Here is a 26,507-nt window from a genome sequence, read left to right on the forward strand (position 1 = left end):
CGAGCTGTTACGGTGTCACTTTACATTCACGTCAGCAGCAGCAATAGCAGGAATGACAGTCTTAGAAATAAAGGATCCAGGGCTGAGGTTCTACCCAGAACCATTTGCTTCTACAGAACCCCTTTTCAACCAAATGGTTTGTCAAGTTTTTTTTTTTTTTTTTAAATAAGACTAGGGTCTGACTAAGGTTTTGTTAAGAACCCTTGTCATCCGAAGCACCTGCTTAGAAATAAAAGAGTTCTTCAAGGACTGTTGAAATACTGTATGTTCTAGATAACGCCCTTGGAATATAAAAAGGTTCTTGGCAGAACCTTCTGGGTGGGTTGTTGTTGTCTTTTTGGCACCCTTAGAAGGTGGAAAGGTTCTGGATACAACCTGCATCGAGCATTCTGGGTAGAACCATTACACCATAGAAGGGTTCTCTGTAGAACCTCTGATAGGAGGTTCTGGGTAGAACCTCTCACAGATGTTCTTGGTATAACCCTTTATTTCGGGTTCTAGGTAGAGCTCTCTGAAGGGCCTCCAAGAGGAACCTTTATAAAAGGTTCTACCACGAAGCAAAAAGGGTTCCTTTATGGTTCTTGTCAACAGCTTTATTTGTAAAAGTGTGCATTAAGAAAAAACAGTTTATTTTATTTTATCATGCCTTTTCAATTCTATCGTCCTCAGTACTTGTTCTTTGAAAGCCACTGCTGCCCACACAGTGTGCCACTTGCTTTGGCGAAGAAGAAAAAAAAACACACAACACATTAATTCAAAAATAACAAGTTATCCCTTAAAGCGATGATGATGAATTCAGTGTCAGGCTAAGCCAGCGTCTCTGGTGGATAGACGGACGTAACGTATGCAGTCATAATATTCTAGCCGGTAGTGTTCTTTAGAAGCATTACATTTCTCATATCATCTGCAACAACAGCACACTGCGAGCTTTGTCTCCCACATACTGCACAGTGCATATGGTACCAATTGAACAGTTTTCAGAATAGGAAGAGAGGGAACTGCATTATCACTCGTTCTAGTGTGGTAGTTGCCATGGAGACGAGTGTAGGTGGTGTACTGTGCTGTACTCTGTGCTGTACTCCTTCCCTTGTCCTCTCCCCTCTTCTGTTGCCCACCCTCTCTGTTCTGCTATCTGCAACATCCGCGTAACTTTCATTCCTTCATATCTGCTCGCATCTTTTCCACTCGTTTCTTTGAATATTCTGCTGGATTTGAGTCGTCACGCTGAGTTCAGTTTGAACCACACACTTGCATTACATTGATGGCCTGTAATTAAGCTTTAAAAAAAGCAACTAATGGGCAGAAAGTGAGATAAGGCTGAGAGCATTTTAGGCTCTTATTCTTTGTGATTTCAAAAGGTTTACATGAGTATCATATTCTTCAGGTTTATGTTTGACATTATGGGGAGATTAATTTATAATTTTGCTCATATTTAATATTTTTGTTCTGCTCGGATCCCTCAAATCCTCCTGGATTTTGCTTTATTCCATAAATTTGTTTCCTGCTGACCATCCAAGTTCTTGCACATGCTTTGTCAATCGCTTCTTTTTGCAGACCAGCTATTCTTTTATCAGTTTCCATGGAGATGTGTGTGTTTCTGTGTGTCTGTGCATGTGAGTGAGTGAGTGAGTGAGTGAGGGTTGAGAGTGAAAGAGTGGGGATGTGTCATTTCCAGTTTGTGTATTTTGGTGTATTTTTTAAGACAGTATGTGCCGTCCAGTGTCCCAAGTTACACTCTCTGACATTCAGTTGTTTGCTTCAGCCCAACCCTGGGTTTATCACATCTTTTCTTGCTTCCTGTACTCCGCTCTTTGCTCTTGTTTGATTCAGCTGGATTACACTTTAAATCCAAATAAGATGACCATAGTAAAACCTGAACAAACTCAAACAATTTATGCCAGGAAGATAAAAAGGAAATTCAAAAGGAAAAGACTGGTTTAACTAACATTTTAAGAGCAGTGTGAAGAGCAGCCATGATGCAGCCTAAATATAACTATGACAAACAAATATTAATCTGTTTTCTGTTTTAATGCAGTGGGTTTATCCTCTGTGTCAGTGTATTTTTAACAGATCCAACCTTTAATGATTCATTCAGAGGATTATTACCATTTAGGAAAAAGGTTATCATTACCCACGTTGCAGTTTGTTAATGAACCACAATTTTCCACCAGCATCATGTTTGTGACACAGAGACGGAGGATAAAAAAAAAAAAATAACCGGGTTACACCTTCTTTAACTGGGATTTATGTAAGGCTTTCTTTATATATGCCCACGAAATGATCTATGACACATTCAGGATTTAACAATTAGCAATACACATTTATGTAACATGTTTGCATAGCAGATATCTAAATAAAAATGCTTTGAAGCAGAGCAATAGCTGATGACTCCACATATCTGCACCTATATGGACAGTGTTTTTTGCACTGTCTGACTTTTTTTTTTCAGTGACCAGAATAAAACTGATTACAGGCTATTATAATACAAATGAGTCACCTCCTGTGTATGGGTTGTTGGGGTTCTTTTCAACACACACAAAAAATAATCACTGAGCACTTTAAATGATGGGTTCACGCTTTTTCCAAGTCTGTCTTAAAACACATACGAACATTGAAAAAGAAATTACTTTTTCATATTATTCCTCCTCCATACTTGATGTGAAATGATTCCAGTGTAAGAAATGATGGACAAAATCCACAGTCCTCATCCTGTGCAAAAATATGTTCTTAAATTCAGCCCAACTTATATGAGGATTTTAACACTTTGAGTTAAAATCAAGCATGTATCTTCTGAAATTAAGATCGTTTTAGCACAAAATTTGATTTTTTGGGTTACTGTAACTCAAATACAGCTCAGCAAGGCAACACTGTTCAAACACAAGGAGGGAGTTTCATGTTAAAAACTAACTTTAGAAAATACTCACTTCATTTAGCCACTAAGACTGCTGATCCCTCATATTACATTTGGTGTACTCCACTGCTTTTATCCATGGGCATCAGTTTACCTGCCATGTGGAGCACTACAGTTGCATAATATCTTCTGTGGCCCTTGTGGGAGTTTGAGAAACTAACCCTGTTGATGTCATAGTGATGTCATCAGGGTCATATCAATTTAAGCTTTGAGTTATTTTGTAACAGGAAACCGGCGTTGACATGAAGCTCTAAGGACACCAGCATTTACCAGATGGTGGAAATCTAAATCAAATTCCTAACTGAATGTGATGTGAGTTTGCATTAACAACAAAATCAGTTTGATAGAATGTCCTAACTGTCTGCTGCCAGCATGCATGGGTAACATTAATGATCAATTAATTGATTAATCGGAATAAAAAAAAAAAATTGTTTGCATATACCAAACCAAATACCAAATCTGTTTTTCCCCCTCAGTCAAATAAAGTAAATTGAATTTCTACAGCATGAATATGCATATGAAACATATAAAGACATATAGGCCTACATAATAAACATATATATTTGAATATCAGAAATCGATCTTTAACTGATCGATTAAAAGTTACTTCATTGGTCAAATTTTTAATGGACGATTAATCAGTCATTGATTAATTGTTATCATAGTTGATTCATTAATTTAAGTTATCTATATGATGTCTCCACATTTAACTAAAAATCCCTAAATATGATAGCAGCTGGTTGGAGGGAGATCATGGAGCTGCTTATCAAGGTAAATGACCACCGCTAATAACAGTTGCTGTTTGCTCTATTGTACCTGATTTCCAGTTAAGAAACATCTAAATTTCATAATTTAAAATGTGTGTTTTCTGTTTAAAAAGCACAAACAAATCAAGTACTTACCCACCTTTCACTTTTCTCCAGTCTGATCTTGAGTGCACACCTGATAGATACGTGGTTTGGTTATATGACAGGAGTGCATATTTGACGGATTCATTGCGGACAGACAGCGTGCAGTGTTACGTGATGTAATGTAGCAGTGGAGAGCTTGCATTCAGTTAGGACACGCTGTAAGGAAAGATGTTTAGTTGCATTAAGAGAAACACGGGATCCGGTGTTTTTTGGACCATGTTGTCTATTAGAGACTACAGCTGCAGCTTAAGCTATGCATGACAAAACAGCCTCCTCATTCATTTGCGAGTGCAGCTGTGCAACAGGCATACTAACACAGGGGACCTCAGCTAAAAAATCATAGGATTGTCCTGCAGAAAAGAAGTTTAACCAGGCTCCAGGTGGACAGTGACATGTTGCATCGTCATCCAGCGAGGTGCGGAGTTGACCAATTATGCTCAGTCTTGATAGATTGCCTGGTAATATGAACATTGAATTTTTCTTGCAATCGTTGCAACAAAAGAACAACTAGTTACCGCCATGATAACTTTCCAGAAATGGCAAATCCTGTCTCACTGTGCAATAAACTCAAACTGGTACTCAAACTGGACTTTATCTAATTTCATGTTTTACTGGTACTTGAACCAACATTCCCCTGGTGTTATTTATTGCAGGGCAGTCTGAACGGCCACTACAAGTCTGGGTATCTCTGCCCCTGCTGCTTCAATTTTGATCATTCTTCAGTTCTCCACCAGTGTAAAAAGGAGAAATGATTACGACCAATAACTCAATGTACATATGGGCAAGTGAGTATTGTATTAAGATAGACTTGAAAAAAGTTGAACCTGTCCTTTAATGTGTTTCTGTGGCTGGTTTGAATGAGCTTTATTGATCCCTGTGCAACATGTAAATTAGATCTATCCATGGCCGGATTAGTCTGATAGGGACATTACCCCAATGCAGAAATATTACAAATTAGTTTAGGAGTAGGCATTGTGTAATCACAGTACCTGCTGAAATTATAAAAAGATCCTAAACATAAATTTTGACACTCTTAGGGCCACAAGATTGAGTACTAAAGCAGGTTCCTTTATCATGTCCCTTCATGTCGTATCACAAAGTAGTGTTGTACATTTTATTCAAAAAAAAAAAAAAGTTACAGTTTTATTACCAAGAACCAGTTTCTGCACAGTGAATCTGAATCTGGGGCTTTTGGGAGCCTCTGGGGATCTTGTTACAGAAATCTGTAGTCCCGATGACCACCTGATACAGAATAAGCTGCTGTTGTCCTTCCTTTTCCCCCCATATGTTTCCAGCACACCTTGCAGCTGCTGGGAGTCTTATTAAAACTTTGTTTACATGAAATATTCCCTGGTGCATGTTCCCAAAACTATAAAAAGCACCACTTTCCCACTTAATGTCAGCTAAAAATAACTTTATGGAAATTTCTCAGGTGAGCCTTATTAAAATTGCAGCACCTGTGAGAGACATTAAGCCTCCTCTACATATTCAAGAAGCAACTTAAATGAACTTTACCTCATTCCCATCCTAATTACTGGAAACAGTGGGCGCCCGGGTCGTTTTATTTTCGGATGTTTCAAACTATCCAGAGCTGACGGTGGTTGATCAGCAGCAGCAGCGCGGGGCGGACCTGCCTGCCTTTGGAGGCGGTGGTTTCTGTTTCTGTCTATCTTACGCACTATCTCCGCCCTCAAGGGAGAGACTTCACCGTTTACCGAGCACCTTTTTTCACGCACTGCCGTTAAATCAAAATTAGGTGTGACGGACTGCAGGAGCGCAAAGGACACAGCAGCGTCAATTTGGCACCGGATTCCCCCTCCTCTCCTCTCATCTCCTCTCCTCTCCTCGCCTCTTCGGTTTGAATTTCTGGATTATGGGGACGTCGTTATACCACGCAGGGTGAACTACAGACGCTTTCCAAGATTGAATCAACCGAGAAAAAATGTGCACGAATCAGATATTGCTCAGATGCTTCTGCACATCTCCGGGATCTCGCCTGTAAATACGTTTGGGATGTTTATTTCTACGCGTTTGTGTTTTTAGTGCGCGCAGGGTGCATCGTCTTGATAATTATTCCAATTTTAATATCAGTAGATTAATGATCACTGCATTTGTAACCATCCGGGATTCACATTGTGTCGTCCATCTCTGCAGAGTGTTTTAAATGTAAATACAAGTGACAAATGATGAACTAATCGGCTCTGTGGATCGATACACCAAACGCGCTAACAGGAGTTCATTTTATCCACAGATCACAAAGCGGCTGCAGGGGCTGTTTGGAGTCACATGTGCTCAGAGCAAACAATTAAGATGACAAAACCCGTCCTCACAAGAGATTGTCTTTACTGCTGCATTGGGATCACATCTCAGTTCCTGGATTGCTACAGAGTTGGAGGACAGGGAGCAGAGGAAGACGAGAGGGAAGAGAAGCAGAGGAGAGCTGCTGCTGCTGAGCTGCACACCAGAGGAGACGCCGCCGCTGCTGACAGGAGAGCTCTGGCTTCAGTGATGGACTGAGCTGAAGGTGACGGGACCCCCGTGACATCCTGCTTCACACCTGACAGACAGAGGCATGTATGGACACACTTGCAGCTTAGGTGAGAACAGGAGGAGCTGCTGCCCACGCTGAACACAACAAATTGGCCCTAATGGTGAAAATACAACTGTGTCTCACAGAGGACAACGCTGGCCTTTTTTATCTGGAAACCGTCTCTCAGGTCTGCACAAACTGATTCTACCTTTGTCCCAAAAAGCAAGTACACCTGGAACCTCAGCACCTTCACAAGTGCCCTGGAAGCCCACCGGATTCAGTCTGCATCCTCAGATGTGACTTAGCTGTCAAGATTTCGTCCCCAGGAAGTCCTGTGTTTTTGGGTAAGTGTTGCACACGTGTGGGCGCAAAGTGAAGTGACAAAACTTGTTTTAAATGTGTACCCCATCACACAGTGAGGTGTTGATGGCAGCTGGCTCACTCATTGTCCACCTTACAGCCTGAATATTCTTCTACAATGCAGGCAGCAGGGACTATACAAGCTGCTAAAGGGACAGTTCGCTCCAAAATCAAAAACACATTTTTCCTGTAGTTAGGATTGGGCATCGATAACTGAAAATGATTATTTCCAAACAAATCATTAAGGAATTTTGATTTCCATTCTGCTTATGGATTCCTATACAAATTTCACCCATGGTAGTTTCAAATTAAACCGTGTACTGCAAACACCTACTGTATATCGTCCTGGCTGTCCGTCTGCACCTATAGACATGCAAGTTAAATGTATGCATGCCTTCCTGTCTCCTAATGCAGCCATCCTTAACCACTGGACTGTGGCCCACTGGTGGGCTTCAGAGCGCCATCTAATGGGCCCGCAGAGACAGTGGTACGGCCAACTGTTAAGATAAAATTGTTTACAAAACCGATTGTTATTTTAATATCCAAATCTTTTAATTTTATTCTTTGCAGGAAAGCATCAGTGATTATGAATATTTTGCAAAATGTGGAGCTATTAATTTAATATTGCTATAGTTCCAGCACTTCCCTTCAGTTTCCCTCTTTCTGGTCTTTGTGCTAAGCTAAGCTAACTGGCTGCTTGTGGTAGCTTTATAGCTTCATCACCAGATAGGCACAAGCATGCTAGCTAGCTAACATTCTCTCAGATGCAATGATATTCAATAGATTGTTTTTTTTGGAGAAGGTCCTTCAAAAAGTTTTTAACATCAGAAGTGGGCCTTAAGTTGCAAAAGACTGAGGACCCCTGTCCTAGCATTATCCTCAGTTAACCTACTCAGTGATTGCTAAGTTTTTTCACTAAAAGGTAAATAGCACTGTATGAGTCTCATGACAGTCACCTCAGTTTAGCCAATGCTATGCTACAAAAAGCTTTACAAGGAAGGAATAGCCTACTGCTTTATCGCTGCAGTAAAGTAGCCTGAGAAAACCCAAAATATTCAGGAAACAAGAAAAGAGACCACTGTCATTATGGTTATCTAGCTAAAGTTAACTTAGCTCAGTGTTTCTACTGGCAACATTTATATATGGCAATTAGCTTTTTACACAACTGTGCTGTGAATCAATAACCAGAATTGGAATCAGAATCGTCATGATTCAATCAATATCCGACTGGTACTCAAAGTGCCAGAAACTTAAATTTGAAAAACTGCAGAAATCAGCCTGGTTACTTCAGATGGCAGGTTCATGTTGGAGCTATTTTTGGTTTTACATAACTACACCTGCCAACTGTATCGCTGCGCAGAAGGAAGTGTACATCTACTCATGGACAAGCGGCTAGTTTGTCACAGAATGGGACTGAATATAAATGGTGTCCTCCTCTGCTGAACTGTAACATTAGCACCACTGAGCTAACTAGCACGGTGATATGATTCACTGTAGGGCTGGATGATGTGGCCTATATGTAATATCTCAATATTTGTAGGTTTTGCCATGATATACGATGTATTTCTCACATTTTCTCTAAAATAACACACTGTGAATTCTCAAATAGTGCAAAAATATGATGATCTTATAAAATATGGTTTGTTGCGGATTAAAACTACCCAGTAGTGTAGCTGGGTGATATGGACTATATCACAATGTTTTTGACCAAATACTTGTGACAGTTTTGCAGGGATGACTATTGGCACTTCCACAAAAAATGAACATAATGCGATTTTTGATAAATAATTATCAATAATGTGGATATAATGACTAAGTGGGTAAAGGAACTGCTTGAATAGTCTGTTAAATTTAGAAAATTACATCACTTTACTGTAATTCTGCCTTTAAAACCAGGAAAAGACAACACGTTCCATATCACTATATAAAAATATCCCAAAAAAGATTATATCTAGTCTTATTTCACAATATCGGTATAATATCAATATATTGCCCAGTCTTAGTCAGAGGGTGTAATTCAATAGAAACAACAAGGTTTGTGGGTTATCTTGAGTTATTGGGTTATGATTTCTGGATAAATAGCACTATGGGTGTGAAGAAAAATATTTATTTTTGATTTTGGGGTAAACTGTCACTTTAAAGCCGATTGCTTTAAATCTCACCGGCATTGCGCAGGTGTCCAGGCTCAGTGTCATGCTCAGTTTTTAGGGTGATGCATTGCTGGCCGAATGACCTCTGACACACAGTGATAAGTTCAGTGAAAGTGGGACATCAGCACACAGGTAGAAAATTTAAGATTTGCCTCAGGACGTCATTAAAATACCTGGTGCCTATGAAACACACCTTTCATGTGTTTTAGGAGTAATCTTAGTATTTTATTTTGGAGACATTCAAACACATACTAATGTGTAGGCTGTTTGGGGAATTTGGCACAAAATGAGGGAATGAGGGATTTGCTTGCTGTACCAGAAGGCTGCCCCCCCACCCCCTCCTCTAGCATTGGCTTGATGGATGTTTGATAATATGGAGGGTTTCCAAGCCTTAAAGGACCAGTGTGTAGGATTTACTGGCATCTTGCGGTGAGCCTGCAGATTTCAAACTCCTTGTGTCACCCTCCCCTTCCAAGCGTGTAGTAGAACTTCTTGCAAACCACAAAAGGCTGTATAGAGCCAGTGTTTGGTTTGTCTCTTGTGGGCAACTGTCATGGCGTCTCTCGCCCTCTGTTGATAAAAACAACTCATTTTAAGGTGATGAAAAGCAACTATTGTTATTTTCAGGTGATTATACACTAATGAAAACATACTTACTTATAAATCTTGCACACTGGACCTTAATGTTCTAATTATGCACCCTGTTATTTGCATGATATGAGGCCTTAAGTATCACATGCTAAATTAGTATAGTACTTTCTAATGCATTTTGTGCCTCTGAAATTATGTTTTAGTTTTGTACACATAAGATTAGATGTCATAATGACACTCGGTGCCCCACACTGAGTAGAATATTATTTATTCATATAGTTTATTTTAAAGAGAATTTTAAATTAGGTTTTCTGCAAAGCCCCCAACAGGTGAAGTTAGAGTAAGAACCCGGTTGATTGGCAGTCAGCTTCTGTTAAGTCGGCTAGACTTTCTTGCCATTCTGCACTGATTCGACTGATACCTGTAGTTTGCTAATTAGCTATCTCAGGGTGTTGCACATTGAACACCTGCACAGACTGCAGGGGGGTTGTGAGAACTGGAAAGAATATAATAACAGCTCCGTTTTTAATTTCATTTACCGAAACAGAATTACAAAGAGTAGATTTGTGTAATGCTTAAAATAACATTTGCAAAACGTGTCCCACTTTCACTAAACTTGGGGTCTGTGTGTGTATTTTGGATGAAGAGATGAACAATCCAAGATACGCTTGTGTGAATTTTTCTGCTGTGAGTTTTCCTCCATCTCAGCTGGGAAAAAAAAGAAGACATACTCAATCTTTGGTCATTCTGTAATGTATCACAGGTACTATCTTTACAGACCATTATATTGCACTGCAGCTCTTGCATACAGTTCCCCATCTTGACAAAAAAAAAATCCCATAATGCAGTGGAGAGAGAAGAGCGTCAGTTAATGAAATGTCTGAGGCTGCACACTTGATAGAACAAGATAAGTCCGCCTCTGACTCATTGGCCCTCGCAGGATTTCCTCATCCTCCTCCATATGAAATGCCTATAAAGATATGAATATCTCGTACATCTCGTCATGGAATTGCTTTGGTTCGGCTGAAATAAAGAGGCGAGAGTTGTGGACATCTATTAATCTTCTTGGTTCCTCGTGAACTGTTGACAATCTGGACTCCTTGCCACTCTGCCACAGTTGTCAGCCGGGAGCCTGACAGCCGGCAAAGAACTGATTCTACTCCAACACCAAGTTTCCGTCATGATTCTGCTGCTCTTCAGCCATCTTCAATACAACGCGTGGAGAGGGCTTTATCTCGCTGCCAAGGACAGAAAGGCTTTGACAGTCTGTTTGAATGTTCTCTAAAAAAAAAAAACAAAAATAAAAAAAAGCAGGAACTCCTGTCAGCGAGCTCCTGTCCTGCAATCTTCTCAAATTGTTTTCTTTTGCCTCGGGCCGTGAATTTCTTTGCCATCCTCATTTTTTATCAGCCGCCCAACAGAGAAAATAGAAGATATTTTTTTACCCTTCTGGTAATTCCTCTCCAACCCAAGCCTCTTCTCTCACTTAACAGTGTTCTACCTCTAATATTCATCTGTTTTCTCCTGCAGAAGGGCCTAAAAACTCTCCTTATATCCTCCTCCTCTTAATCGCCACACTACAGTCAACCACCTCAGATTTCTCACTGATGTGGGCAGCCTAACTAGTTAGCATCTCAAACAGCTGTGACCAAGAGTTATTTTTAAAATAAATGGATGTCACAACCTGGACAGGCTCAATTAATCAAATGTGTTGAATGTTTTTCATGTTTATTGGCTATTTTTCTCACCTGCTTTCTTGAAATTCCAATCAGACAACAAGGAAAAGAAAACATGTGGATTAAAGACTGATGTGTCAGTTGGAAAGCTTATCAATTAATCATAATAACAGCTTGTGGTTGAGCAGCACCATGACATTTAGGTTATAAAGGGCAACTGTGATAAGTTGAACGTTGCTCTTAATACAAATATATAATTAACTGTGCCCTGCCTTTTTTCAGTTTTTCCCTAAGGTGAGAGAAATTAAGAAAATAATAAAGCTGCGCCACTTTTTCTTTTTGGTAAAAATCTGATTGTTTCAACACACAGTCTACAGGTCGACTGATATGGTTTTGTTAAGGCTGATAGGTTACTGATTATTGGAATTGATATACTGTACATTTGCAGTAAAAATGAAAATCTTGGTGTCAAAATTCAGAATAACACTCCCTGAGATGGCTTTAAGCATATGTTTAATTAAAATCTAACTTTTCAACCTTATCGGAAAACAAAAAGTGCAGGGAGCTGACAGCGGCATTTCTTGAAGTTAACTGAAAAATTTAAATGAAGCACAGCAGCCTCCGGTGTTAATAGGCTGTTACTTGTGATGTTTAAGCAGTCAGCTTGTGCTGTAGGTGGGACATTAAGCGAGAGGCGAAGTCCTTTCACTTCTGGTGGACCACCGTCAGACCTTAAATTTTCCAACCAGCCACCATCAGCCCATCAGCCGGCAGTTAGTGATAAATTTACCCCCTCCTCACGTCCTCCCTAGTCTCGGCTGGGAGATGTGTGTGAGTGGCAAGTTCAGTAAGTTACATGTCCTGCAGACATTCACTGTGTTAAAATAACAAAATAAACTCACAGAGTATCAAGAAATGAAACGTTCTCACATCTGTTTTCCTCGTTAAAGAGAAAAATACAACTATTTCTCTTTTTTACCAAACTAAGACAGGCTTAAGTAGCCTGTTAACTCCTCATAAAACACTCTTAAGTCAAACTCGCTAGATAAAAATAATTTCTTGTTGTGCCATTAATTACACATATGATGTTTGTCTACTTAAACATGCAGGTCACTAAGTGGTTTCATGCAAAACTAAGTTACGACAAATCAGCGACAACCTGCGATTGTCTTGTCTTACAAAATTATCTTTCAAATTGACAAATGTGTAATTCATAACACAATTTTATATGGGATCAAAAAATGATTTTTTTCTTCGCTGTAAGAAGTGTTCATATTATTTTTAAGTTTGCCTTTCTATGGTGATTACAGATGCAGAGAGACAATTGCATCAGAGCCAAAGTAATTCAATCAGATTTAAAATATATATATATTTACAGATTCGATTATCATAATAAGGTTGAATATCAGAATCCGATAATTGGTCGGGCTGATAATCGGTCGACCGTAAACACAGACAAGTCTGTCAGTGTGTTTAGATGGTTTGCAAAAGATTGTGTCTCCCATGTATTGTAGTTGCATTTGAGTCAAACAGCCAAACATTTGTCTTTCTGAAAGATAAATCCCTGATAATCTTTGACAAAACTCAGAGGGTCACTTAACAGCACTTACTGCTCTTTTTTTTATGTATTTCCAGCACCCTCAAAGACTCTTCTAACCATTTAGATGAAAAAATATTCCACTGGCTGCCCAATTAAAAATTATTTTTAACATATTTCCCAAGTTGCATCTCATTTCTCTATTCCAAACCAAGACTGTAGCTGAATGTTACACTTCTCCTTGTTTGATTTGTGAACCAAATCAAATTATGATGTTTTGTTGTTGTCATCTTTGGTCATTTTTGTCCATATTAATGTCATTTTCCTTTATTTTTTTTATGTACATGAAAAATAACATTTCTTTTTCTTGTGTTGTACTCTTGTTGTAAGTGACTGTGGGTCCATCAATCTCAAAAACTAAAAAGAAAAACTTTACTTGTGTCTGTGCCATATAGCTGCATGGACACATCTTCAAAGACGTGGCTGCCGCATCAGAGTCAGTTTGGGTTGGTTGGTCAAGCGGAGGTTTGCTGTGGCGGACCTGGAGTTTTAACCCCAAGTGAGTCAGTTTAGTTTTACACTGGTGGAAGTCTGCTCTTCACTTCTGTCAACTGTGCTCCTCTGTGCAGCCTCTTCTCCAGTCTGTCGTGGTCCAGTAAGATTTCTCTCTGTTATATATATGTTTTTTATATGTTCCCCTGTAATCCGCTGTTTGCTCTGAAATCCATCGACACCACTGTTGCCAGTATAATGGGAGGTTTATCATACACTCCAGCCTCAGCTGTGCCATTCTGCTCTTTTTCCTCCGCCATGGCTTTCCAGTCCTTTTCAGCACTATGAGGCTTTACAAAAGTACCTCAATATATTGAGGGTTTTTTACCACTCAATCCTCCACCGGAGCATCACTCACCCTCTGAGCCCTGCTTTGTCACACTCCCAGAGTTTTATTTTGACATCCTCTAGGTTTGATAGCGCCATTTGCCTTTTACTCCGGCTTTGATACACTCCGAGTCTTCCTCCTCTGTGCTCTCTTTACTTCCCCAGATGAAAGCAGCCATTGCTGCTCCCTCCAGGGACAGCAAAAGAAATAATTTTCTGTTAGTTAGCACAGCGTGTAAAGCTGTTGTTTCATTCCAAGCAGGAAGTCCCGCAGAATAATGTTTTGAAGTGTAAGGAAGAAACAAACAATAAGGCAGTTCTTATTGTAGGGGAATTCTTAGTTGAGCTTCACCTTATTTTGAACTGTGTGAGATAATATAGAAGTATCTCAGTGTAGTCAGGGTTAAAGGGATTGTACAGTCATTTGATGTGAGGTAGTTTGAGGTACTTCTCCATAAGTCAGTGTCTCAGCTACAGCAGATGCAGGTCGGCATGACCCCAGTTTAGAGAAGCAGAGAGGTGCATTGGCATGGAAGCTAAGCAATGAACTGCTGCGAACTTGGTCAGCTCCGAAAGGTCACTTAAAAAAGTTCCACCTAAAAGAAAATCAATTTCCGATTAAGCATACTGTGTATTTCAAATGTTTTCAGTGCTTTACTTTTCTGACGGGAAATGGCATTATATGAGCCAAATATCGAACTTTCCAAACCAACCAAACTCCACTGGTGAAATCAGTAATTTTACCTTGATCTGTTAGTTAATTTGTTTTATTGTGTGACTTTGGTGTTTTAAATAGATAGTTTGGGTTTACCAAAGTCACACAATAAAGAAAACAAACTAAGATATCAAGCATTGGTAGACCAACAATTCATTTGTTCTCTTATATCCAGTTACTGATTTAGCCTCTGGAGTTTGGTTGGTTTGGACAGATTGATATTTGGCTAATATTACAGTGGTTTCCTGTTAGAGAAGGCCGTTTTGATGGAAAAGTGAAGCGGTGAAAACTACACACTACTGTAGAATACATACATATGAATATTATATTCTATTTTTGCCATATTCTGCCCATAAATCCTTAAATACCTTGTGTTGCTGACCCTGTCCGCAGCAGTTCGTGGCTAAACATCCATGCTGGTGCTCCTCCCTGCTTCGATAAGAACCTACTTCAAATAATCCAAACTGTTCCTTTAAGAGTTTCAAATTGCTGCTCGAGCTCAGGTTTCTTTTTTACTATTTCCAGCTGTTTAATTTGGGTCTGCTCAATTCCAAACGCAGCACATAATCATGGTTCTAAATACATTAGTAAAAATGAAGGTAGTTTGACAGAGAGCAGTGCACAGGCTGCGAACATGTTCCTATGGTAACTAGGCCACACTCCCCTTGGCTAGCTCACACACATGCAGGCAGAGGGACAGGCAGGAGAGAGACTGGGATGCTGGTAATCACACGTGATGGAGAGCAACTTCAGATTGTTTATTCAGGTTAATGTTCTCATGCCGTCCTCTACACATTCTATAAAACCCTGTCTCTTGGCCTTGAGAAATCGTGGTTACATTGCAGAACATTAGAAGTACCTTTCTCTCTGCTCCTCCAAAAATATCTGTCAGTTTTCAAGCCGATCTCAGGTTCTTTCCCGTGGCTCCCTCACGCCCACACTGCCCCTGCTTCCTCAACCCCTCCTCCCACCTCTGCTTTCAAATCCCGCAGCTCTACCTCTTCTGTGCATTTTACATTTACTTGATTACAGTGCTGTTTCTAAACATAGCACCAGAGTGGCTCTGAACACTGTCAGAGGTGTCACTTGTCCTTTTTTGCTCAACTTTTCTTAGCACAAACCCTACAGCCTAAGCTTTTTTCTTTTTAAAGGGATAGTTGGGATTATTTGATGATGAGTTACTCATCGATAGTCTGCGTATTACTCAGTAGATGGCAGTTGGCACGAATCTAGTTTGGAGAAGCAGAGAGGAATACTAACATGCAAGCAATGAACTGCTGTGGACAGCATCAAGAGCAAAAGGTATTTTAGCCACTTTAAAAAGGTCCACCTGAAAAATCAATATCAGTTGTGTGCTATATTTAGAAATATTTTTACCACCTTACCTTGCTGTCAGACAGCCTTTTCTGACAGGAAATCACTGTTATGTAAGCCAAATATTGCTCTCTGCAAGCCAACCAAGCTTCATAGGCAAAATCTGTGATTTTACCTCACAGAACATGAGAGCTGCTGGTCTACTGCTGCCTCTGTTGATTTGTTTGTGACTCTGGTGAGTTCAAACTATCCTTTTAAAACACCAAAGTAAAGCACACTCAAACAGTTTGCACACTTAAACAGTTTTTGTTGGACCTTTTTTGTGTAAATGCATTTATTGATTTTCACTGTTTTTATCCCACATGTGCACTCTACTTAAGTTCACTTACTCAACTCCTAAATACAAATAGACAGTATTCATCAAGTGTATTGCCAGCTGGAACTCCCCATACCCATCCCTAGCACCCTACTTACCCACCCAGTATTAATTACAAACAAAAACAACAATAACAGAGGGGAGGTGTGCTCGCTTGTGTGTTTTAAGCTTTGAGAGGATCCTTTGAGCGTGTACTTAATTTTTTCTAGCACTAAGAAATACATGAAGATTTTAAAAGGACATGTTGGATGTATTTTAAAGCAGTTAAAATGCCTTTTGTTGGTGACCCTGTCCAGCAGTACATCGCTTAGCTTCTGTGCTGGTGCTTCTCTCTGCTTCTCCAAACCACTGACATGCCGACCGCCATCTACTGCAGCAATACGCTGACTGTTAATAAGTACCTCATGCAACCCTTCTTCAAATAAACCAAACTATCCCTTTAAGTATCTTTTCAACGTTACTACCTTTTGAGTGGAAATGTAGGACTCAGAGTGAATTGAATTTAAATATACTGACTCTAAGTTTGTGTCCTCACTCAAAAGGGAGTCTAACTGTAATAAACAACAACCCTGGTGTTTATTCACCTTGCATTGAAAAGCATTGCAAGACGAGAGTTTATTCCATCAAGAAGCTGATTCTCTAAATGCCGGCAGAATGTGTCTCGGTGTGCTCGGCATCTCCAATGTCATTCTGCGTTTTGTAAATCGCTGCTCACACTTAAACCGTGTCAAACCTCCTGGGGCGGCGCTACCGGCTTGTCAAAAAGCGACGAGGTTGATCCGGTGAGGTTTTGCCTGTCAGTCATGCAGACTGATTGTTTGGACAGCTCGCTGTTAATGAACAGCCTCAACTCTCTGCACACATCTGCACTGTCAGTGGTTTTTCAACAGCTGTGATGCGGTGTTGAATTTATGATGGCAGATAAACCATCTTTGGCTCAGCGTACTTGGGAAGTTGGCGTTTATTTTCTTAGACAAGCGTTAGTTAAGTGTTGGCTCAAATAATCAATTCACCTAAATTAAAACATATTTTCTCACTTAGCCATAAAGTGCTATCCAAGTTCTTGGTGATTTAAAGAGCAGCTTAACACCCTGTTTTAGCTTGAATATGCCCCCTCCATGATATTAAAAAATGTATTCAAATCCAGTCTGCAGTGATAGCAGTGTACATCAATTTGTTTTGCAGTTTGCTGTGTATTTTTTTGGTCTAGAAGACAGAATGACAAGATTATTTCCTAGAAGAGCTGCCAGTACAAGCAGTAGGCGGTTTGAGGGGGATGAGTGGGAATGCCACCTCCCTTGTTTGCAAAATGACCAAAATACATCCCCCTTGTTACCCTGCCATCCCCCCTCTCCATATTCTAGTAGCAGAGAGAGTGCGGGGGCAGAGGGGTTGTTTAGTTGAATATGTTAGTCCAGACTAAATCCATGGCTATTCTGGTGGTAGACAGCAGTAGCAGACAGCCTTAAGGGCCATTAGGGGTAAAAAAAAAAAAAAAAAGAAAAGAAAAAAAGGCTGTCTCCATGTAATTTGGGTAAATTGAAGGTGCTGATAATATCACACTAGTGCTGTCTGTAGAAGATTTATCGCTGTCCATGAAAAAATAAAAGTATAAAAATGTTGTGTACAGCAGTAATTATAACACCACTGTTAATGGATTTTTGAGGCAGAAATCAGTGTTTGATTAACACAGTTTTACAGACTGATAGTGATGTAACAAACATGCAAACATTTGACAGTTGAAAAATAAACTTCACACGTTGTTGATGATGTCAAACATATCTTTGATATTTCTGTGCTCCAGTTCCTTGCTGATTATTGGTCATCATGCATGTTGTTAGATGTACCTGTGACAAGCTGTTGTTAGGTGTTCCAATTTATAGGTCTGGTTATAGGATGTATGGTAATATTGGCACGTTATTGGTACTGGCCAATAAAAGCTTTAAAATGAAACATCATATGAGCCAAAAATGAACTTCTCTGCTAATAAGACAGGCCAATAAGTTGAATCTTTAGTTTTGCGCAAGCCACCCAAGTCTTTCTGTGGTGTGGAGGATTTTATGTGTGATTTCTCAGTATTGGTCATGCAAGAAGGAGCCAAATCACATTCCTTCAACTCTACAAATTTAATTGCGCATGTTAAGAGCCTTCATCCTGATCACTACGACAAATATGTGAAGAACAAAGAGACGCAGACACTGTATCACATGTATCACATCAGCACCTTCTTGTCAATACACAGCTCTAAAATATATCGGCACTGGCAATCAGTGAAAATTAGTTGGAAAATATCAGCATATATTGGATGTGTGAAAAAAACAATATCATGCATCCCTTTTAGGGATTATGGGAACAATAGGGATCATGAGTTACTCGTACCTGAAGTTGCTTCTTGGTTAGTTGTGCATTATTATTATTATTGTATTAGAAATGGTGGCATTTTGGTTTATGTCAGATGCAGCATTAAATAGTCTGAGGTACAGAAAAAAATAAGCCTCAGCATTGTGTTACTGATTGCAGAAACTGTGCTGTCATATATGGATGTCATTTAATTGAATTAATTGTATTAATTCAATATTATTTTCCCCGGCATTCAACCACAGTTTTATAATGGGCAGTTTTTGCAGCAAGGTAAATAGTGCACATGATCAGAAGCGTTAAATTAGGATGTAATTAGTCTACCTTGACATATTGACTTACTCGGTGTTATGGACATGTTGGAGCTGTCGGAAAAGTAACAAATTCCCGGCCATAATTACCAGTTGGTTGTTGACATGAACGGTATTTACTAGTCGGAATGTGGCAATTACAGAGACTTCCATATGACATTAATGCGACATCTGCCCCAGCCGGCCTGTCTGTGACTCACCAGAGGCTCCTTGTTGTCAGATGCTCCAGACCAGACATAACGAGATCTTGTGTGTGCGCGTGTGTGTGCATGTGTGTGTGTGCGTGATCCGTTACTGGAAACACTGTCACTCCAAGGCAAACTGGACTGCACCATCACCACTGTGGACAGTTGCAATAAACTCATCCGTGCTCGATTTTCTCAGAAGGCTCAGCTCCCACCCTCAATGAATTGTGGGACATAAACTATGCAGCCTAACACCTCACACATGTGACATAAAACAAAGTGAATATGACATCTGACAGAGGGCTTGAAGAGGCTGCATACACCAAGCCGATTCCTCATCAGGAATGTAAATGTAGTTGATCCACCTAAAAAAACAAAAATACTATATCTAGAATATTTTCACCCCTTTACTTTGTCATCAAACAGCCTTTCCTGACAGGAAACCGCCATTATACAAGCTACGCATCTCTCTCTCTCCAAACCAAACAAACTCTGCAGGTGAAATCAGTCATTTTATCTCACAAAACACGCACCTTGCTGGTCCAGCAACATGAAAGTCACACAATAACACAAGCAAACTAACATATCAAGGCAGCAGTAGGCCAGCAACTCCTGTGTTCTGCGAGGTAAAATTACAGATTTTGCCTATAGACTTTGGTTGGTTTGGAGAGAGTGATATTTGGTGTCTATAACAGCAGTTTCCTGTCAGAAAAAGCTGTCTGACAGCAAAGGTAAGTGGTGAAGATATTCTATATATAGTGTACACTTAAACTGATATAGCCAATGCCAAAAAGTTATACATGTAGTGGCTTTACGGTAGGCATCCAAATACATTACACAATATAAGCATAATTACTTTCTGCATTATATTTATATCCAATGCATTTTGAAAGTCACTGTACTAAATAAACCACTTTACCGCCCTGACATCTATAGACTGTCCCAGCAGCTTTCTCTGTGGGAATTTGGGCCATACAGTCATAGCTGTGTCCTTCAGATCACACAGCCACCACTTGAAGAGGACACAGTCAAACTTTAAAATAACTTTCTGAACAAATGAAACTGTGTGGGGCTGTTAACAGTTTTTTGAAATGTGTGAAAACTTTTTCACATTGAATCTTAAGGCTTTCTTTTTGATAAAGTCCGTCTGCAAGCCAACAAACAGGCACAAGTTAGGACTGTATTCTAGATATTGATGCACAGGTCCAACTGTTCGTAGTTTAGATACAGATTCAGATACCTCAGCTCTGTAAACAGATCTGATTTCACCATTCTTTTGTCCCCAAACTTTACATCTGTGCACCTCACTGCAAATTACTGATTAGAATCATTTTTGGCCATGGATATGCTGGCACTGTAGCTCAGTGTTGGTTTGTCTGTTAGCATATATGGGGTGCCATAAAATTTTGTACAGATGTTCATGGTTCCCAGATGATGATTCCCATAACTTTTCTTATATAGTACTAGCATGAGGTTAATAACTGTGACTCTGACTGGAATGTCCATTGGATGAATTGCCATGAAATTTGCATGAATGTCCCCCTCAGGGTGAACTGTAATAATTTTGGGGATATATATAAAAATATATCTATACACACACTTTGGGTCAAGACCATGCTAACTCACTAAACTAAGATGGTACCCATGGTAAACCGTAAACCTGGAACAGAAGTACACTTTGCACATTTATTGCAGAGGTGTGTAGAAGAGAGACACATGGATCAAAAGTTGCAAATAAACTCCTGCACACTCTCTAACTTGCAAACTTGCAAGCAATTTTTAAACATCAGCATGTTAATTTCTGGTGTGTCCCAAATGGGAATGGGTAAAGGCAGAAAGGCCTGAAGGCAAACTTCTCCCAGGAAGTGACGCAATGTCAGATGTCCATCAAAGCGCAATTTTCTCTCTACCAGTGTAACTTCATAAATTTCATAAGATTTAATGTTTTTTTCAACAGCTATCTGGAGCTGTTTCACCACCACCCACAGTATATTTCTTTTTTTCCCAAGCTGCCAGCAGCTCCTCCGTTTCCTTTGTGCATTACATTGTGTCAGCATAGTATCCATCAACAGTACACTCAGAAATTGGTTGTATGCAGTCTGCATTCTGTCTGGTGACTGGTGTCTGGTTTGAGTTTGACTTCATTTTGTTGCTTTTCCTGTGTGAAAAAAAGTAGTGTTGACATGGGACACACAGGTCGTCATTGTTAACATCCTGATGTTAGCATTTAGCTCAGACCACTGTGGTGCCTAATCACAGCCTAACAGAGCTGCTAGTGTGGCTGAGGACTTTTTGACCAGAGAGTAGAGTTTTGTGAAGTGTGGTTACGTTGGATAAGACATCGCCATGGATAGCTATTGTGCTAAAACTGAATTAGCAGTTTGCTAGGATTGAATGAATGTTAATGATAGCAGAAAGGAGAAATATATCATATATTTTATGTACTAAAACATAAAATGACATGATATGTCATCAGACATTAAGGAAACATGCTAAGTTGTAATGCTGACCTCTTTGACAGCAACGCTACAGCTGCAGTGTCATCCTTTGAAATTTCCATTCCGGTCCAGAGCGTCTGTTTTGTATGCCACTTTCACGTTTATTCACGTTCAAATGAATGCCGAATGGCCGCCCTAACCCTCCCTAATGGTCACTTACAAACAGTACAAATCAACCCAGCTGTTCACTTTAGCTCACTTCAGTCACAGCTTTGACGGAAAAAAATACCATCCTGTCACCGTCCTCTGGCGGCTTAAACATGTCTCACGAAGCTGCCAGACAGAGCATCCATGTTTCAGCTTGACTTCAGGTCATAGTGGTGTTTGACACTGAGACAGTGGAGTGACACGCCCCCAGAGTATCACAGCACAGAAAACTGCTCACTTTTATATGATTTTGAGACATAATTTTATATACTTGGTGATTTTTATAGTAATTCAAATTAGATTTTGGCTGTTTCTGTGGTGTGTGAAACCAAGAACACATGTTTATTGTTGCTTTATACTGCCTTTAAATAGAGGTTCAACCTGATCACTAGGGTCTTACATATTTCACCTTTAATGGAACTATTAAATAGCCGATACCCTGTACACCTAATCGGATCAGTACATCCCTAATTGCAGTTTCAGTAATGATGGTTTGATGATTGTGTGCTGTTGGTTGAGATTAAAAGTTGAGGTTTCATTAAGTGCATCTTTTGGTAAATGAATAACTGCTGGAAGATTTCCTGGTTATTAAAAAACAGTTTGCACTTGGTCTGGCTGCTCCTTTCGTTATCACTTGGTTTGAGAGGTGGCACATTGTACAGTTATACAGCATCTGTTGTTTGTCTATACAGAAATCATGTGAGAAAGCTTAGTATTTAATTTAATTTATTAAAGTTACCAAATGTGTATTAATAGAGAGATATATGCTAAAGGTTGAGTATGTTTCTCCTACACCCACTCACAGTCTTCCTCTTTCTGTCTTTCTCTCCCTCTGTATCACAGTTAGCTAGAGGCTGTTGCCACCCACACACTCCATCCTGACAGCAATTTACATTCAGAATAGCCCATGTGAACACATCCATGTGTTTTAATATGTCACGTTTACTTAGAGCACTACATGTTGCAGGTGACTGTTTTAGTGGCAGTGGTGTCAAAAATTGGAAATATGCTAAATATTCCTCTGCGGGGTCATTCAATCAATTCGCTGTAGCTCGGCTCTGCCTCGGAGAAGTGTCAGGATTCAGGCCCACATGAGAGACACACAAAAGAAAAATTTCCTTCAGTTGAAGGAAGATTCCCCCCGTGGGCAGCCGATAGGTCTGATCAGTTCACTCACACGAGAGTGGTACCAGGAACACAGTGTTTTGCAGCATGTAACTTAGTGTTTTTCATCATCTTTATTGTGCAGTTGTGTGCCAATATCTTCTACAGTTCGAGTAGAAGCCCTTGGAGTTGTTTCCATGGATACCAAACAATTAGATGGGATTCAGAATAGAACCTGGAGAGTAGCCTATTTACAGGCTTTAGGAGGAAATCATAGGATGACAGTGTCTTGATCCTTTGGGTAATGGGTAATTTCTAAAAAAATAAAATAAATAAATAAATAAAAGCTCCCACAGATCAATCAGAGACAAAAATAGAGAAGCAGAACGAATATCAACATGAAACATAATCACGTGTCTGGGTTTAAGAGACAAGACCAACGTTTGGATGAATCAGTGATGTTTTATGCATACTTCAAAGGATCAAATGTATGATATGTGATTTTGATTACACAGCCTGCTTAAACAATGCATTGAAACATATGAATATAAAATAGAATATACCTTTATTTTACAGCTAATGCAAAAAATACCTTTGGTTTCAAGTAAGAGTTATATTTTACCTCTGGACATACTTCACTCCACAACCCTACACTCTGTTTTGGAATTTAGTGGCCTGATAATCTCCATAGACGGATATCTGCGTATGAATCTGTAGGCAAGGGACGGGGTTTTGGTTTTGGAAGCATTATGGTTTCTGATGTTAGTCCGAGTAGTATTGACCAGTCATGTTTGAGCAGGCTGTGATTGAATGCAGGTAAACAGCCCGTGTGGAAAGCAAAAGAGGCAGAACACATTGGCTACTAGAAATTCCATCAACGTGTTCTCGAGATATCACGTTTCCAAGAATGTGATGACCTGAAAACATAATCCTTCTGGCCACAGCTGTTGCCGGTGTGGAGCCATAAAAATAGTTTTTTCAAGGTTTTTCCAAAGTTGTGGATCACACATGTCCTTCAGGATACAGTCATTGTGGTGCACAAAAAATTGTGATCGGTCCAATAATATGCTAGAGTGGCTCCGGACAAGATGCAAGTGCAATGATCACACACACACACACACACACACACACACTCAATCACTCATGCACACACCATCAGCTAGAATTATGCTAATTCACTAAACTAAGCTGGTGACCCTAGAAAACAATAAATCTGAAACAGAGGAACACTTTGCACATCTATTTCATGAGACGATACTGTATAACTTGCAAAAAAAATTAAACCTGCTAAACATCAGCATGTTTACTTTATGGTGTGTCCCAAATCCATACTGCATACTAACTCTATACAGTGTATACTACATACTAATTGTCATAGTAAACTGTTTTAGCAGTCTCTTAATGCCTTTGTGGGAGGTTTGCTTTCCTGACATTCTGTCAGAAAGGTTGGCCTCAGAGAAAGGTCTAAGGCTTTTTGGCAGAAACATCTACTGTTTAACATCAGCCATCTTCGGACGATGAGTAAAGTTTTTATTAGCTTTTAAAAAAATAACTGCGTTCATATCTGTTTATAGAGATTAGCCTCCAACTCCATTTCCATGTCTTAAGTTACTAAATGATGAAGCATAAAAGAGGAAGTCTTGGCCTGGATATCTGTTATGCTACACTGAAAGTCCTGAAACATTTTCCGTTTACCCCAGAAGCTAAATCATCTTCAGATCAAAGCCAATGATTCAGAGACTGGTGGCCTGATAACTTTACTGAACTGTTTTTTTTGTTATCCCCGCTAGGTGGATCACATGTTCACGTGTGTGTGTGTGTGTGTGTGTGATCAATGAACAGGCAGCTAGTCTGCAGCTAATCTCACTTACTACTGGACCAATCAGCCTCATTTCTTTTGTGCACAATAATGACTGTATGCTGAAGGACCTCTGTGATTCAGAATTTTTGAAAAACCTTTTATATGACTCCACACTGACAGCAGCTGTGGCCAGAGACACAGAGGCATTAAGTTTTCAGGTCCTCCCATTCATGTGACAGTAATATCTCAAGAATGCCTTGAGGGAATTTCTTCAAACTCAGTTCAAGCGTCCACTTGGACTCAAGGATGATTAGACTTTGGTGGTCAAAGTTTAAGGTCAAAGTGATCTCACTTAACACATTTTTGGCCATAACTCAAGAATACATGACAAAACTTCACAAAAATATCTAAAAGGTGAAAAGGTCAAAGGTCAACTTTCCTTTGACATCATAATGTTCAGCTCTCTATTAGTCCTCTGTACTTCTCTGTAAGAATAGTCTCTATGTCGCAGCATGTTTTTCCTTGCAAATTACTCAAAGGAACTGTGCACATATAGTGAGAACTTCCATTTTGCCCAAAATGCACTTAATACCTTTTTATTAAATTCCTTCAAAGCTGCATATTGAATTCCCTCAAGTCTTCACTACACTGTAAATCTGGACAGGCCTGGATGTGAGCTGCAACTTGACTGGTTGGTGGAAACATACAACTGTAAGGTTGTAATTCTGTTTTTTGACTGCTCTATTTTATATGGCCATTGACAGCTGACTTCTCGCTCTTCTTAAACGGCTGCTCGGCACAGCAAGTGATCAGCAACTGTTTTAGTTTGAAATCTTGCTTCAGCTCAGGACAATGTATGTCGAGGTCATGTCGGTGTTGGTTGAACTTGACAAATCTCTGCTGGTTGCATGTGGCAGTCGTGGTGGCATTGCAGTAGGTGCTTCACCATCTGTTGCCTGATGGGGATCTGCACTCTAATTTACTCTTCTAGTTTAACTTTATTTTTCATTCACCGTGACATCATGCTCATGTTTTCTTATTTCTTGTGAATTATTATTTTATGTTTTTCCCTAATCTATCAGTAGCGAGTGTAGAAGCTGCAGTGGTGCTTCCCAAGAGTGTTAACTTAAAGTTTTTCAAATATGTCACATTAAGAGACTTGTAACTCAACTTACAACAACTTGTACAGCGACGTTAATCTCATCCACGCTTTTCACTGTTTTTCATGAATGAAGCTCAGAACCTAACCAGCAGTGTAGGAACACAACATCCCCTTTCTTTGTCCCTCCTACTAAACTTTGATTAGTCGATTGTTTCTCTAACAGAGGGAAACAACCATCAATGCGAACAATCAGACCCATTTGAATTGCTGAATAAATTGGACATGTGGGTGGTGATTCACTGGTCCGGAACCAGACTAGGAAATATGACAATTTTTCAAAAGAAAAGGAAAGATGGTGGGAAATTTACATATAAAGCTCTGTCTTCAGTGACACGGAGTGTATTTCCCTTCTTTCTGCTGCTTCAAAAAACTTGGATGTCTGTTGTTGTTTGTATGGAGAGAGGGAGGATTCTTGGAGTTATATGTGGAGTATTCTGCTCCTGTGCATTGGCCTCATCTTTTTTAGCCAGCACACGGTCGTGTTGAGAAATCATCAGATCTGATTCCCTAAAGATAGCTGTCTATACTTTTATAGATCCACCACCATGTTCCAGTGTTTGCACAAGTCAGACGAAGAATATAGGGTTCAACATGACTCATTGGAGCATGTTAGTTCTTTCCACCATATAGGAGTCCAATATATTCTCGCATCATCTCATTTTTCCAGCAACTGGAAAGCCAGTTCCACATTGACCTTCTAACTATGTAATTTAGGGTCTTATGTACATATCAGTAAGAACCTAATGATCAGTAATGAACCTAACATGATTAAAAATTAGTTTTAATCCAAATTCAAAATATTGTCATTTAAGTTTTTCTGCACTTTCCTGACATTGGGTTTGAATTGAGCTTGTTTATGCTTAGACATTTATAATGAAAAGTTTGTGATTAATTCTACAAACTAGTAAGAAATTCATGTCCGTGGTTTTATTCAAACAGGTGCTCCTAATATCAGTTGCGCTCGCCTGATACCTCGTCACCTTGCTCCATT

General features: G+C 39.6%; 1 protein-coding gene across 3 annotated transcripts in view; it reads left to right on the top strand.

The window, feature by feature from the left end:
* Positions 1-5,554: 5,554 nt before the first annotated feature.
* The window catches only part of LOC146313096 (ras/Rap GTPase-activating protein SynGAP-like), an 89,846-nt gene continuing 68,893 nt past the window's right edge, over positions 5,555-26,507 (top strand). The window contains exons 1-2 of one of the 3 annotated variants that reach the window (XM_084738719.1): positions 5,555-6,696; positions 13,122-13,225. In XM_084738719.1, coding sequence (XP_084594845.1) covers positions 13,126-13,225 — 100 coding nt within the window. In that variant the 5' untranslated portion in view covers positions 5,555-6,696; positions 13,122-13,125. The remainder of the gene's footprint in view (positions 6,697-13,121; positions 13,226-26,507) is intronic. The other 2 variants (XM_084738720.1, XM_084738721.1) reach the window with 2 other exon arrangements.

Source organism: Lutjanus erythropterus, chromosome 16 (assembly GCF_056507025.1).
Source record: "Lutjanus erythropterus isolate fLutEry1 chromosome 16, fLutEry1.hap2, whole genome shotgun sequence".
In the NCBI taxonomy this organism is placed as follows: domain Eukaryota; kingdom Metazoa; phylum Chordata; class Actinopteri; order Lutjaniformes; family Lutjanidae; genus Lutjanus; species Lutjanus erythropterus.